Below are 15591 nucleotides of genomic sequence, written 5' to 3' on the forward strand. Positions count from 1 at the left end.
TATAGACCAATCAATATAAGATCATATTAAGAGTCACAGCAAAAAGAATCCAGCAGAACATTTTAAAAACTGTATCATGACCAAGAAAAGCTCATTCGAGAACAACACAGATAGTGGAATATTGTGAAATCTACTATACAAATCATCTGGTTAATTAGAGCTAAGGAGCAAAAGCTCATATGATCATCTCCATAAAGGCAGAAAAGTACTTGGTAAAATTCAACACATATGTATTTTATTTTATTTTTCATTCAACAAATATGTATTGAGCATCTGCTCTATTAAAGAACGGAGGATGCAGGAGTGGAAAAGAGCCTGGCTCCCTTTCGGCTCTCGCTCCAGAAGAGGGAACAGTCGGTAAATAAATGAGTAAGGGACAAGCTATTTTCAGCTAGAATACACACTTATTTTAAAAACGGTAACATGCATATTGATTTCATTAATATAGTAAACATACCTCAGGCCAAAAGACTTTATTTTATTTAATAGAGAAATGCTGTGGGTTTTCTTTTTAAAGCCAAAAACAAGATAAAAATGTCCACTGTGTCTGCAACATTTGACATTGGATTAAAGAATTAAAGCAGTGGGCCGAGGATTTAGCTCAGTGGTTTTGCTGCCTGCTGCGCATGTGCAAGGACCCGAGTTCAATCCCCGGGACCATAAAAAAAAAAAAAAGAAAGAAAGCAGTAAGATAAGAGCAAGCACAAAACATGGGAGTTGGAAAGAGAGAAATTACTGCTACTAGCAGGCTACATAATGTACAAATAGGAATCCCAAAAGAATCAATGGAAAAACTATTACAAACAATAAGAAATATAATCAAATGGCTGGTTATAATATCAATATGAAACATCAATTGCCATCATATATACAAATAAAAACCATTTAGAATATGTAATGAAAGAGTCTACTTAGAATAACAAAAATATTTTAAAAGGCATATTCAGAAATACACAAGGAAAATAAAGACTCTTGAAAGAAGCAAAAATAGAATTGAGGAAATTATTAGAAATGTCATTTTATTAGAGAAGATGATGCAACATTACATAGATGTCAGCTTTTCCTAAGTTAGTGTGTAGATTTTATGGTGCCACAATAAAAATCGGGTGAGTTTTTTTCCTGGAGATATAAAAGCTTAGTATGACTATCTCTGATTTCACAAATTCTACACATAGTCTCTAGGAATGGAGGTCCCTGGCCCTGCCTCAGGACACTGAGGAGCATTTGGGGAAGAGCCGAGTTTGCTTTGTACCTGATGCCGTTCATGGCTTACACATCTCCGTGCCTTCTCCCCTGCACCCTACCTGGACAGGGCTCCCAGAGGCTCAGCATTCTGCAGGTACATTGTTGGTTGTGGCATGTGATGGACTTCAGCTCAGCCTGGAACATAGAGCTCCCATGGGTCTCCACTTGGGCTTCTGGTTATTAGAGAAGTGGCTGGCAAAGAATGGAAAGAGCAGGACACACTTTTCAGTGCCTCCTCGGTTTCTTATCTAATACCACCTCCCCTCCTGGCCACAGGAGGATGCTAGACCGGAATGCTAACCCGTGAAAGACAATGTCACTTGCTTGAAACGCTATGGTGCTGGTGCTGTGGCGGTGAGGCACTGCACTAGCATGGAGTTTTGCCTTTTTCTCAACCATAAGCTTTTTATCCTAATCCGGTCACTTATGATAAATTGTAGATACTTTTTGTTAGTTAAGAAACTACAATATACATTTCCAGCCTTTTCTCCCATTACTTCTCCCTTCTTCCCGAGGTACCCTTCCGGGTCTTACCATACTCCCTATTTTTCTGCCATTCTCCCTTCCCGTGTCCCTCCTCCCTTGCTCCTGTCAGAAAACCTGCCCATTTTCAGTGCTGTAGTGAAAAGGTCTTTTAAAAACCCTTTCCTTGCAATTCCAGCTGAAATACTGGTATTTATCAAGGCGAATCACCCTTGATTTCTCAGTGATTTGTATTTCTTCTGCAGCTCTCTGTTCAACTGAGAATATTAATGCAGAGGGTCTGTTTTACCTGAGTAATTTTGAAACAGTTTGTTTATTGTACTGCACATAGCTGGCGTCAAAAATATGAAACTGAATTAAGAAAATCTAAGAGCTCCATTTTGTAGTGTCACGGTTTCCAGCCTCTGGAAACTACAAATTGTCTATAATTAGTCACCAGATGATGCCAGTGAGCCACACACAAACAATTAGGGGTCCTTGGTGTGACACCAAGGAGAATCTGCTGCTGGTCAGATCCTCTGAGTACTTTCCCCCAGGTCCTGTAAGAGCACCTGCAAAGAGGGCAGAGGAGAGTACAGTGTCATACTTGACACTCGGACTGGCCTAAGTACCACTTAAGGAAGACCTTGGAAGTAAACTGTGGCAATTAAAAACTATGTGATCAGCAACGTATTTTTCTTGCCTAAGCCCTCAGATCAATAAGTTGTTCCCAGTTATAGATATGTGTGTTCATGAGATCAGTGTCACCAATTTTGCTAAATTTCATGTTCTTACTAGCTTGACCACCTTTTTTGTGAATACGTGACTAGCAAGAGGTGAAGTATTTGCAAGTATCTGTACATATGAATTATTCTTCTAAAACACAAGTCTTTCTTTTCTTTCAGGAATCCAGAAGCTTTGAAGTCACAAGAAGAGAAGGTAGGGAAAATGGGTTCATACCCACTTCATTCTCAGTGCTGGGATCTTGGAAGTAGTGTGTTGAAACCAAGATACACTTTGGACCACTGACAGCTATTCTTTGAAAATTCTTCGTGCCTTTTCTGGGTGATGACCACTTGGGATTTGGCTCTTGAGACTCAAGAATTTCAGGGCAGGTTTGCTTGTGAGCTGTGGTTTCCGTCTTCAGGTGTCAGAGGTGGCTCTGGGGAACCAGCTCATTTGTGATCACTCTCATCCTCTCTGGAGAACAGGCTCATGTTTTAAGAAAATCAAGTTTGAAGTAATTACTTGGTTTCATCTGGCAAAAACATCAATAACAAAAATTGTTTACGGTTTGAGGTATTTCAATATCTGGAAAGAGATGCCACTGTGAAAAATATCTCTGATTAGATTTTTACAGCTTCAGCTAAGCTGAAATAGAAATAAGCAACTAATTTCCCTTTGAAAACGATTCCGTGAGGTTCTCTTTCCTCTGCCAGCATTCCTCTAGCACATTTGTTTTCTGGTCTCTGAGGTAAGCATATATGGATAATAATTTCAGAAGTCTTCAAATGGAAATTGAAATTTCCCTTATTCACTTTCAGTAATACCTAGTCTCTAATAAGAAGATATCTTTTGTGTGACTTGTAGAATCATTGAAAGCGATCTCCTTATTGCAGGGATGGGAGTAAAGTCAGAAATAAAAGTGAATTTTGGATCCAGAGTATGGTTTGCTGCCTTAGCCATTTCCTTCTCTTTGGCATTGATTCCAGTAAAGAGGGGCAGGGGGAAAAATGAGCAAATTCCATATTGGCTCCCAAATCTAACATTCTTGCCTCCTAGTTCCTATGTTATATGATACAGTGAAACACCTAAGATAGCCATATTATCAGCATGTGCTTCTTTCTTTTCTGTTTTTTTTTTTTTTGTACCAGAGATTGAACTCAGGACTTTGCGCTTGCCAGGCATGCGCAGTGCCACTGCGCTAAATCCCCGGCTATCAGCATGTGTTTCTAAGAGGCTAAGAACATAACCTTGAAGTACTGTGCTATTTATATTGAGTGCCGCTGGTTGCGCTGTCCATGGTTCTGAAACCATTAACTCAGAGGATCTGAGTAATGTAACTCTAGGATGAACTTTCTAGCTTCCACCTGTTTGCCGTTCTCTTTGGTTTGGGACATAATGTCCTCCGAACTGTGCCCATAGGGCGAGCTGCGTTGTTTGGCTATCTGCACCAAATGAAACCAGATAAAGGCAGAGGGTGCAGGGAAGGATTTTTAAAAATTGAAAGTTGTGTTTACAGTTGGCAGTGTGACCATGTAAGTTGGAGAGAAATAGCCATAATGGGAGGAGAAGTTGCTGGGAACACTGGTTTTCAATAATATGCTATTCATGTGAGTACTCCTGGGTGTGAATACTTGGTATTAAATTGCATTAAGGAATCACACATAAACTTAACCTGTTTGGAATCTTACTGTTCTTGTGCTGGAAATATCTCTAATAAGGCTGAGTCTATGGGAAAACCATGTATATTACCATGCAAAGGGATAAAAAGTTCTGATTGAGCTTATGGTTTCAAATCCCCAGAAGAGTGAGAGTGTCTAGAGGGTAGAAAGAGGCATGGCCAGGTCGTGCTATTCTTATCCACAGTTTTCCCCCTCTGGAAAAATCAGCTTTCACACCTGGTTGACTGGGAACATATGCTTTGGGTTTGTACTAACACATTCGTCCCTACATCACATAAACTTTTCCCTTCTGGTTGTGAACTGATGTCTTTCTTTCTTGTTCCTATCAAAGTTGAGTGCTTAAGAGTTCCTGACAGCTCAGTGCTTTGATGTCAGTGCTTATAACCAGGCAGGCAGGCCGGCAGAAGGGAGGGTGGGAAGGAGGGAGCCAGAGAGGGGGAGAGGACCCTTATTGGTTCCAAGTATTTTTGGGTCTGAGAATTATTGACGGATTGTGAGGTTGCTGATCTCTGAACAGTGTATGAGTATGAATATAATAGAGACACTTAATACTTCAGTACCTGATTATTCTGTCAAACAGGACTAGCAACACACACTCCAGGTTGAGTCCTTGTTCTGACTTGACCTGAAACCCAAAGTGGGATAATGAAGAGTGGCCAGTTTGTCAGGCCCATGTGGGCCCAGAGAGGTGTGGTTATTCCTTTCCGGAAAGCAGGACCCCCCACGGACCCGTTCATCCCTATATCCCCATCAGCGAAGCTCCAGCCCAGGGCCAGTGATGGATCAAGCACTGTTTCTTGAACCTAGCACAAGCTACCCATTTTGTATGCGTATTGTCTCTTTACTCTGGTCCTGTCTTGGTGATACACAAGCAAGGCACTGAGACCTTTGGCTCTCAAAAGGTACTTTTTAAGGCTTGTTCTGTGGATGTCCCTTAGATACTACTCGTTGGTGCATTGATGAATACTTCACGTTCAAATAAACTTGGGGTTGCCGTTGAATGGTGTTCCTCAAAAGCAGATGTGTAGGGTTTTAGCCGATGTAATGAGGAGAAAGTACATGAGATTAAGGTGGGCTCTAACTTGGTGAGTGGGGTCCGTAGAAGAAGAGAGAGATTTGGACCCAGACACACGAGAATGGCATGTGACTGACCCCGGGGCGGTGGGCTGCTGGTGACCGCTGGCAGCTAGCAAGAGGCAAGGAAAGATCATCCCTTAGAACGGGTGGGGGAAAGAGGGGGAGAGAGGAGGAAGAGGAGGAGGAGGAGGAAGAAGAGGAGACAGGAGAGGAGAGGGGAGGGGAGGGGAGATGAACGGATGAGATGAGTGGCCCTGTTAGTAACCTACGGTTGGACTTCCGGTTTCCAGAACTTTGAGAAAAGTTTTCTGCTGTTATAAGCCAAGTAGTTTGGGGAACTTGATTACAATAGCCCTAGGACACTAATACACTTGGAAAATGGTGGACTCAATAAACTGGAGCTAGTTTTTGTTGTTGCTGTTGATGTTTTTATTGCAGAACCTCTCAGGACTTTTCCTATGTTAAATAAGACTCTCAACAGGAAATGTAATATGCAGCGTCTCCCAAACTCAGTTTCCCTTGGGATTGAACTAAATTAACTTTGTTGTTTTTGATGCTGAGGGTTGGATTTCCTTGGAGCACCCTTTTCGAGCCCTGTTCTAGAGAGCGGGAGTGGGGGCTGTTTCCTTAACACGCTCGGCACCAGGCGCTGCACCTGCATAGACGGTGTGGTGATAACAGTGGGAACAACTTCTTGGAGTCCTGAAGTCTTCAGAGTTCTCATGTCCTCGATTGTCCTTGACCCTCAGTAACCCATGACACAAGCAGAGCAGATAGCACCTGTAGGGAGCAGGGAAAGGGGACGTTACCAGAATCTCTGCAGTGAGTCCTAGTCTCCTCTGAGCCACGGCAGCACACGGCGAATTACAGGAAAGGTAGAAAAATGAGACTGAGAAGAATCTGAGCTTTGGGTCTGATCAGTGCTGCTCTGGGCGGCAAAGACAAAAGCCCCCAGCTTACCGCACCTTTTATTCAGTACCTTGGGAGAAACAAACGTAACAAATGACTTGCAGAGAGTTTAGTACATCCTGCGTAAATAAGATGTAACAGTCCAAGAACAAAGAGGAACTGAGTAGATGTTTGTTCCTCCCAGGATGTTCTCAGCTCCCAGGATGTTTCTTGTCCTGGAGAATCACAGCATCACTGGATCACTGAGAGGCCAAAATGGAGTTAGGTCTCCAAATTCCATAGCTGGGCTGTAGGCAGGGGAACTAGGCTAACCAAATGATTTTTCCCAAAAATTATGTAGCATTGCTCCCGACATATCTCCCTTTCTTTTTGTTTTATGTGAAAGGGTTTTTAGGAAAAGCAAGCACACCCAGCAATGGCTTGTCCCTATGTATTGTGAGGATCTATAGTGTGTTCGACTGGCTTAGCTGTCTATAGTAAGCATAATTTCTCTCCATTGGGGCTGTAAAAGGATTAAAAATCTAACAAATTTTTGTTTTTAAACATTGGGCTAAAAAACTTAAAACTTTTGTTGAACTCAAATAACTATTGTCTTTAGTTATACTTTTCTACTGGGTGTTTTAGACCAAGGTACGGTGAGACCTATATTAAATAAAATCAACCTCTTGTTCTCTAGCAAGATCAATTGAGTCTCCTCAGGCACTGTCTTGGAACCATGCACAGACCCTCTTAGCTCCTCTGTCAGTGTCAGCCATCGGGATATGTCACGGCCTTGCTTGATCATGTTGCCTTCTGCGAAAGCATGAGAGGTTTTTTCCTCCAGGTGACATTCCTTTGGCACACTTTTTGTTGGCTCTTTACTGTTTTGGTGTTCAGCAACCTCCCTGCTTAGGTGGTTGGGTGACTCACCAAAGATGTAGGATCTTGGAGAAGGTTCCCTCATGACCTGGATCTTTTCGCTATTGTTGTTGACCTTGGAGGGCCAGGGCCAAAATATTGGCTGCCTTCTTAGCCCAGAGGCCTCTTCAGTTTTGGTCTCTAAACTCTGGTTGTTGAACACCCAGAAGAGAAGATCAGTAACATTAGCACTGTAAGAGGAGTAGTGAACTCAACTATAATAATTTTACCTGGATACTAAGCATTTTGGAATAAAAATATAGTTAAACTGTTATTATTGCCAATTATGGTTGCTCTTGAGGTTGGATCCCTAAGTAGCTATCTTTTTATAGGATATCATTTAAGGAAAATATATCAGCCTACAAGTGTGCTCATTATCATAGGTGCTGGCACGTAAGAGAAAGGCGAATACCTGAATCAAAAGGTTATTACCATAAACAATATGTTGGAAGACTCATACAATTAGAGGGCATGAATATATTTTGTACACCAGAAAAGGAGCAGTAATCAATATCACAATTACATAAAACCTGATGTTCTTCAATGTGGTTTGGTACCAAAAGGATCTTTCTAATAACAGTCTCTTGTTTATGCCACAGAAATTAATCCTTTGAAGATGACCAATGTAGACATATCACAATAACATTTTTAGAACCTTAACCAATATAAACATTTTATAATAACATATTTAGAATTTAAACTTCAATGATAACCAATGTAATCAGTTTATAATAACATAGATAATATTTATTGCGGTGTGTCTCCCATAAGATTATGAAAATTACTAGGGGGGTTCCTTTAGTGAATTAAGACCAGAACAATTATTTTCTGGGCGGCCACTTCTTTATTCACCAAAGGGAGTACCCACGGTCTCTATGTACTTCTCAATGGCACTTTGATCAGTTAGCAACCTGGGGGAAGAAGGGCATGCCTTTAATTTAATAACATTTATCTGTAAGCCAATCCAATAATAGGTGAATATCTTTTAAGGAAAAAAAAATTGTTTTTCAAAAGGTGAAAAGAGAAAAAAAATTGAGCTCAACTGTACAAACAGACAGACAACAGACAAACATATAAGACAATTTATAAAATTAGAGTGCACTCAAATATATTTGGCCAAATTGAATTATAATATCCTTTGAATGATTTTCAGATTTATAATTGTATATAAGACTGGTCAAAAACTTTTGTAGTCAATGAACAGAGATCTCTTGAGATTAGAATCAGAAGGAATGCAAGCGCTTTTATACCTATAAATGTAAAAAGAATATTTTCAAGTTGTGCCCCCCCTTTTAATCTATATTTATTCTTCCTCTGGGGACATCATCTCAATCCTGGCCCCCACTGTGGATCTGTTGGTCGTTGCTGGTGAGGTGGGTCGCTCAGGTGCAGCTGGCTCATCACTCTCAGCCGGGGTGCTATCACCCGTTCTCCAAGATGTTGGTGGTTCCACCAGTGTGACCCACGGTCTCACATTCCAGGAGGGCAGCCACAAGGTTTCATCATTATCTGTTAGGACACAGGCAAAACCTCTCCCCCAGGTTATTAAGGCAGGAGCAATTTTTTGACGTATGGCCTTTTGTAATCTTAAAAGCAAGTTTAATAATTTAGGCTCTAAGGTAGAGCAGACCATAACTCCTTCCAGTCTTTGAGTCAACCAAACTGCATAAGAGGAATCACTTAAAATATTAAGAGGTTGGGGAGGGAAGTTTTCAATCACAAATATAATGGCTAGCAACTCTGACCTCTGAGCAGAGTGGACTAAGGCCCAAGTTGGGAGCGTTCAGGGGAGAGATGATCACCCCTTCGCCAGGCCTCACAGAGAACGGTACCTACACGTTCCCATGTTATTAAGTTAGTTGCCCCTTCCTGGGGAAAAGATGGGACATACATTTGTATGTCTTTTAGCAAATCTATCACAGCATCTCTAGGTACTGGGTACATAGCTTGCTTTAACAGCGACTTAAGTAATTTGGCAAAGTTACACTGCTCCGATGACAGAGACTGACCCATAGTTGTAACTCAGCACAGATAGAAAATTACCCCCAGCTGGACACACTTACCACCAATGTCCCTCGTCCAAGTCCGGAAATCGTCCTGGGAGATCCGTGTGCTGTCTCTCTTACTCCAAGTTTGTCTCACAGGCGAGTTCACCCCGGATCCGATTCACATCCAAGTTGGGCGCCAAATGTAGTGAGGGCAAAGGGGACGTTACCAGAACCTCTGCAGTTAAGTCCTAGTCTCCTGTGAGCCACGGCAGCACACGGTGAATTACAGGAAAGGTAGAAAAATGAGACTGAGAAGAAGCTGAGCTTTGGGTCTGATCAGTGCTGCTCTGGGAGGCAAAGACGAAAGCCCCCAGCTTACCGCACCTTTTATTCAGTACTCAGTACATCTGGAGAAGCAGATGTAACAAATGACTTGCAGAGAGTTCAATATATCCTGTGTAAACAAGATGGTAACAGTCCAAGAACAATGAGGAACTGAGTAGATGTTTGTTCGTCCCAGGATGTTCTCAGCTCCCAGGATGTTTCTTGTCCTGGAGAATCACAGACAGCATCACTGGATCATTGAGGTCTCAGTTGTGACCGGAGGCCAAAAAGCAATTATGTCTCTGAATTCCGTAGCTGGGCTGTAGGCAGGAGAACCAGCCTAACCAAATGATTTTTCCCAAAAATTATGTAGCTCTGTTCCCAACAAGCACCTTTTACATGAGACTTCTTTCTCCCTTTCCCTGTTAACTTTTAGTAGCGACAAGAACTCCCTGTGAGCCAATACTCCTCTGATGCCCTGGACCTCTCTCTGATGGGTGGCCATTGTTTAAGTGAGCTGCCATTCCTTTGTTACATCCCACCCCTTCTGTGCGTAACATTGGCTGCCAGGCCTACAGAGCTGAGAGGAACCTATACAAGAGAAGTTGCTGGGGGCTTTGGGTCCAAGTTAGATTTGTGGTAAGGACTGTCTCAGGGAACATTGAGGGAGGCATGGCAGTAGAGACTAGGACGGGACTGAAGACCTCCAGGACATCTCCTGGCAGGGCACGTTCCCTCCTCAGGGAGATGGAGCCGTTGCTCCTTCAGGACAGTCCTGTATTAAACTTGATCCCTGTGCCCTGGACCTGCCTGTACTAGCTGCCTGGGGAAGGAGCTATGGTTGCATCTTTGTCTGCTTTCCAGCACAAGTATTTTTACTCGTTTCTCCAGACACCCACAATTTAATTTCTACCTTTTCTGAAGGTTCAGCAAGTGGTGCCAACCTTCCCTCTCCAAGACACACTCCCATGTCCACTCTGAGGACCAGTGCTGATTGTGACGGCCAGAATCGTCTCCTCACACCAGTACTTTCCCCTGACTGATGCCATCACACTGAATTATAGCCACGAGAGAACACTTGAATGAGCCGAGCAAGTGGCTGGGATAATTCAGCCCTTGTGAGCCATCTTGTAGGAACAGGGAGTGACCTGTAAGCTATTTCAGATGCTGTGATTAGGGGCTGCAAGTCTGAGGGTGGACACTGGTGTCACACTGTGTTATTCACCCTCCCACTGATGGCTCACTCATTCTGTTCCAGCCTGGTTTGGTTCCCGGAGAGCTGTGTCGCTGTCTCCAGGGAAGAGGAAAGAAGGGAGTGTCAGCCACACACACACACACACACACACACACACACACACACACACGCAGCCTGGAAGACTGTGGCTGCTTAGCTGCTTAGCAATGCAGATAAACAAAATAAACATGACCTGCCAGTCCAGAATGGGAAGTGAGAGCCTCACTTTCTGAAAACCCTTGGAATTAGTTTCTTCTAATTGGCACCTCCTTCTAATAGCCTCTTTATAGTTCTCTGCATCTGGATGAACTTGAGCTATCAAGAACTGCATTCTGTTTACTATTAATTTTGATTTTGTTTAGCAGATGTTTTCTGGATCTCTCAGTTGCCTGAATAATCTATCTCAGTAGAATGTGAAGTGGCTGACTCTGGCATGGAACAGATTAATAAACACCTGGGTTCTTTGAGGTAACTTCTTTAATGGCTGCAGATGGAGGAAATGTAAAAGGAAGCCGTCCGGAGTTGACGGTGCCTGGGGCAGGGGGAAGCGGTGGCCTTTTCTCCCCCATCTCACTCCTATTCCTAGACAGGAAAGCATTGCTCATTTTTTCTGCTTGCTGGGCTCACAGAGTGGAATGATATTTATCTCTGTATACTCCTAAGTCCACAACAGTGGGATCTTCCTGGGTACTGCTGCCCATTTTCAGCTGATGGACGTCTGCATTGCACCCAGTTATTACAAGTTGAGAAGGATTTGGGTGGCACTGCGGGCTGGAGTGTTCTGCCTAAGTGCAATGATTCAGTAGCGGTTTTGATCATGACCAGTGGGCAGTTGGTAGAATCTCACCTCCCTATTGACTGTGCGACTTTGGGTAAGTTACTCAACCTTATCTGAAAACAACGGGAATACTAATAGTATTCCCATTAGCTCCATCTCTGGGTTATAGAAATCCAACTTCAAGAGCAGATATAGCTTCAAGAATACCTAACACAAGGGCTCTCATGTTCTCCCTCTTCTTCCTTCTTCTGGCATGCTGATCTCTTTCAAGTAGCCTTGCAAGATGGCTGCAAGCAGCTTCAGCTCCCAGTCATGATTGCTCACCAACCAGAGGGTGAAACTCTTTCCCCCCAGAATGAAATCAGAAAATTTCCCAGCAAGGACTCAGATTTGCTAGGCTCGTGTCATGGTACACATTCTCAACCAATCTCTGGGGGAGCCGGGTGGGGTGAGGGCTAATTATTGTACTGTGATTGGCCAGGTGTGACCACATGTTCTCCCCTTGGGGTTTGCAAGCTTCTCCTCACCCAAACCACAGGGATTGGTTTGGTCCTCACAGGAAGGATGCTGGGCAGGCGTTCAGTTGATGCCCACAGCCTAATGGAGACGGGATGAGCATGCATATAGAGCCCTTGGCACAGGATGCCTGATGCCAATTGTGCTAAGTGACCTGGTCACTTTTATTATCTCTGTTCTCCTGCATCTACAGATCTGGCCATAGATATAGAGAATGTTCTCGAGTCACCGAACCCATTCTTTCCTCTCTAGGTAGGCTTACCTGTGACTTTGGATGCTGTAGCCTATTGATTTTTTCCCTGAAGAATTGTTTTAAACTGAACCCATTCCTACCCCTCTCCTCTGTCGGCCTTGCTTTAAATTTCTTCTCTACCTGTCACAATATAATTCATAGTCAGAAGAACCAAACTACAGTCTTCTTGATGGTACCGTTAAGAACTCAAGGACAAACGCATATGAACTTTCTCCCCCCAGAGCAGGGACTTTCTGGGCAGGCACCAAGATTAGACATTTTCCTTAAGCATCACAGACACACAGGCCCTTCATGTTTTCTCTGAATTACTGTATCATACCAAAGCTCTGTGGTCATGACTCAGACCTTCCCAAGGACGGAGGCAGGCAAGGGTCCTTCCTAGAGACCAACCACAGAATCATCCACAGGGTTCTCAGGCTGTGGATAACTTCCAGGCTCTGTTCCACACAGTTCTTCAAAGTATCGTAAGTACCTGGACCTGGAAAGACCAGCTTGGAGTAAGACAACCCTCACACCTGCTCCTGCACAGGACCCCTGGATCTACGGGCCTTCTGGGCCGAGTAAGGGCTGTTTCTCCCTTCCCCTGGGAAGTTCAGCTCGGCACAGGGTCGTGGAATCAGCACGCTCTTGTGTACAGCTCAGGGCTGCTGACGGAACCACTTCACCTAGGGCCACAGCACCAGACTCTCGGGGGGAGTAGCCTGGGTCCGGGCAACTGTGGCACTGTTACGTAAGTGTGAGTGCTGGGAGAGCAAGGCTCAAGGCTTTCCTCTCCAGAGTCCCCTCTCCCTGACACACAGCGGCACTACAAGTGCTCTGTCCTGGAAGATCCCAAGACTGACCTCGCTCTGTGTCACCTCTCCATTCCTCATTGCAGTTGGAGGGACGGAGCTTCTGGGTTGTGTGGCTGTGGACCCCACAGCTCCAGGACACCGCTTCCTGTCCGCTGTGCTCGCTCCTCCCGTCAGTCCCTTGCAGGGGTCCTTCTCCTTAGCCTTCTCTCTCTACCAGCGTCTGGGTCCCTCTTCTAAAGAGTGCCTGAGAGGCGTTCATCCAAGTCCATTCAGTCTTCATGATTGTGATGGGCAAGCTGGAGCCAGGGCAGGGCAGTGAAACCCTGTGCAGTGATTCGTGCATGTTGAGGTGTCGCCTTTGGGATTCCCACTGCAGTATCAGAACACAGGTGCTGATCTGGAGTCACCTTTGCAGCCAGGTCAGTATCCCCGAGGCTAGCGGCCACTGCAGACTCACAAGGCCCTGTGATCAGTTCCCCCCAGGGCAGTGGCTCCCTGCAGCACCCTGCCCCCACCCTTCAAGGCCCAGGGGAGGGGGAGGAGGCTGCTCCCATGAGACCTGCTGAGCTCCAGCCCTGCCCGAGAGGCTCACCTTTCCTCTCTGAGCTCCCAACAGAAGTGAAGGTTGACATTTGTCACCTTCATTCCTTGCCTGGCCCCCGCGACAGAGTCTCTCTGTTCTTGAGGACCTTTGGAATGATCTCCTCTGTGTAAACACTGCAGCCCCTTTCAAATCTTGTGAGGCTCTTTGCTCCAGCATATTAATGTGCCATCAGCAAGCCTCTGGGGTTAATTATCTGTGGCTTAAAAACCATTTGTTTCTGTCTCTTTTGTCTCATTGCTGCCCAGCAATTTCTTCATTGGAAAATGAGGTTCGGAATCCAACTGACCATGTTCTAAATTCCCTTCTTGTCATCAAAATTAGTTCATCTTTTAAAAATTCTTTGAAAACCCCATCAAGTTTACCTTATTATTTTCAGATCATGTTGTCTCTCAACAAACCTGTAGTCTTTATGCTTCTGCAGGAACAGAGCCGACACTGGAACTAGTCAGGAGCGTGAGTAGTCTCCTGGAAGTTGCCAAGACCATCAGCATACTCTCCTGGGTGGCCCCCCTCTCTCTGGCTGCTCACTGATGCAGCCATTGGCCCTTTTCCCCCTGGATGTGGCGAGGGCTTCACCTTGTGTCTGTCTTCTAGGGTACACACTCTGGTGGGTGGGCCATAGTGCCCCTGGAGGGCCCTGGCAGATCAGGCAACCAAGGTTGGGAGAGCCCGAGTATACTATCTCAGTCCTGTCCCTCCACACTCCTGTTTGGGTTTTCCTCTTGGCCAAGGCTGCCATTCACTTCCAAGAAATTCTTCAGGGCCAGCATAAAGACACACTTTTGGATGCTGTTGAATTGTGCATGAGGGAAGATCAGCTTGCCTTGAGATAGCCAGGAAGTCAGAGCACATGTGTCAGAGATGAGCAGGTAGGATAGTCAGTGGCTCGGTGGGTTGTGGACAGCGACACACAGCCTTCTGGCACAAAGTTGCAGCCAACAGTGGGGAGGTATGGGGTGGTGTCTTATTGCAGTAGGCATGGTTACGTGTGCATGAAGCTGGTGTACCTACGAACCACTGATTTCTGCCTCCCCTCTTCCCTGGAGGCTGCAGCTCATCAGGTCTTTCTTTGGCCTTCAGCTGCTCTCCAGCCCCTTCATGGGCTCCAGTGCCATGTCTAGGAACCTCATTTGATGATTACTGTGAAATGGAGAAGCTACTCTCCTGTGGAAAGGATTTCTCACCAGTTTATTGGATGCTAATGGAATCCTTGAGCTGATGGGAGGTTGGTTGATATGCAGAGCTGACAAGGCATGGCCCTTGTAGCTGAGTCAGTTGAGAAGATGCTTGTGTGTCCTGAAGAGAGAAAGGCTACCTGTGTGCCAGCCACTTTACAGGTGGCTCTGTAACAGTGTGAATTTGCTCAGTGGAGTCAACATCTGAGTCTAGGAGAGCAACTCTCTGTTCTGGTGGAGGCAAAGTCTCAGGGGCTCTTCTCCAAAGGAGAAGATGACAAAATGCCTAGCATACACAACTAGAAGGAAAAAAGGTTTTATTTGGCTTATAGTTTCAGTACTTGGTTGGCTGGCTCAAGGCAGAAATAACATGATGCAAGGGTGTGACAGAGGAAAGCTGCTTAACTCATGGCAACCAGAAAGCAGAGAGAACAGGGAATAACCCTAGAAAAGATACGCCCTTCAAAGGCATGCCCCAGGGACCGATTTTCTAAAACTAGACCCCCTTCCCAACAGCCCATGTAGCTATGAACTCCTCAGTGGATTAACCTATTGATACAGTTAACCCCCTCAGTACATGAGTCTTCGGGGGGTACTTCATGCTTGTGCAGTGTGATTAAAAAATACAGGGACTCTTTTAATTAAAAAATTATCAGCATAAAAGACACATTGTCATTAATCTCCCTTAAAACATTCCCCCTTGCATCAAACACACTTATCACATTGTTTCTTGCCACTTTCTGAGGCAATTCTGGAAGTCCTGTCTGGAAGTATCTTTGTTGTGCTGTGGTGATGTCCTGAATCAACTTAAAACATTTTACCTTTCATGGTAATAATGACTTTAGGGAAGAGCTAGGAGTCTTACAGTGTCGTATCTGGGGAATAAAGTGTTAGAGAACACATCATAATGTTTTCACAAGCCTTGCCTTT

At 44.6% G+C, this 15591-nt stretch overlaps 1 protein-coding gene across 1 annotated transcript in view; it reads left to right on the plus strand.

Moving 5' to 3' along the window:
- Fstl4 (follistatin like 4) overlaps window positions 1-15591 on the plus strand; it is a 381739-nt gene that overhangs the window by 34189 nt on the left and 331959 nt on the right. The window contains exon 3 of the mRNA XM_004836583.4: window positions 2613-2646. Within this exon, the coding sequence (XP_004836640.2) occupies window positions 2613-2646 (34 nt within the window). The remainder of the gene's footprint in view (window positions 1-2612; window positions 2647-15591) is intronic.

This window comes from Heterocephalus glaber, unplaced genomic scaffold, assembly GCF_053883595.1.
Source record: "Heterocephalus glaber isolate CG9 unplaced genomic scaffold, H.glaber_assembly_v1.0 deba00001606, whole genome shotgun sequence".
Classification (NCBI taxonomy): domain Eukaryota; kingdom Metazoa; phylum Chordata; class Mammalia; order Rodentia; family Bathyergidae; genus Heterocephalus; species Heterocephalus glaber.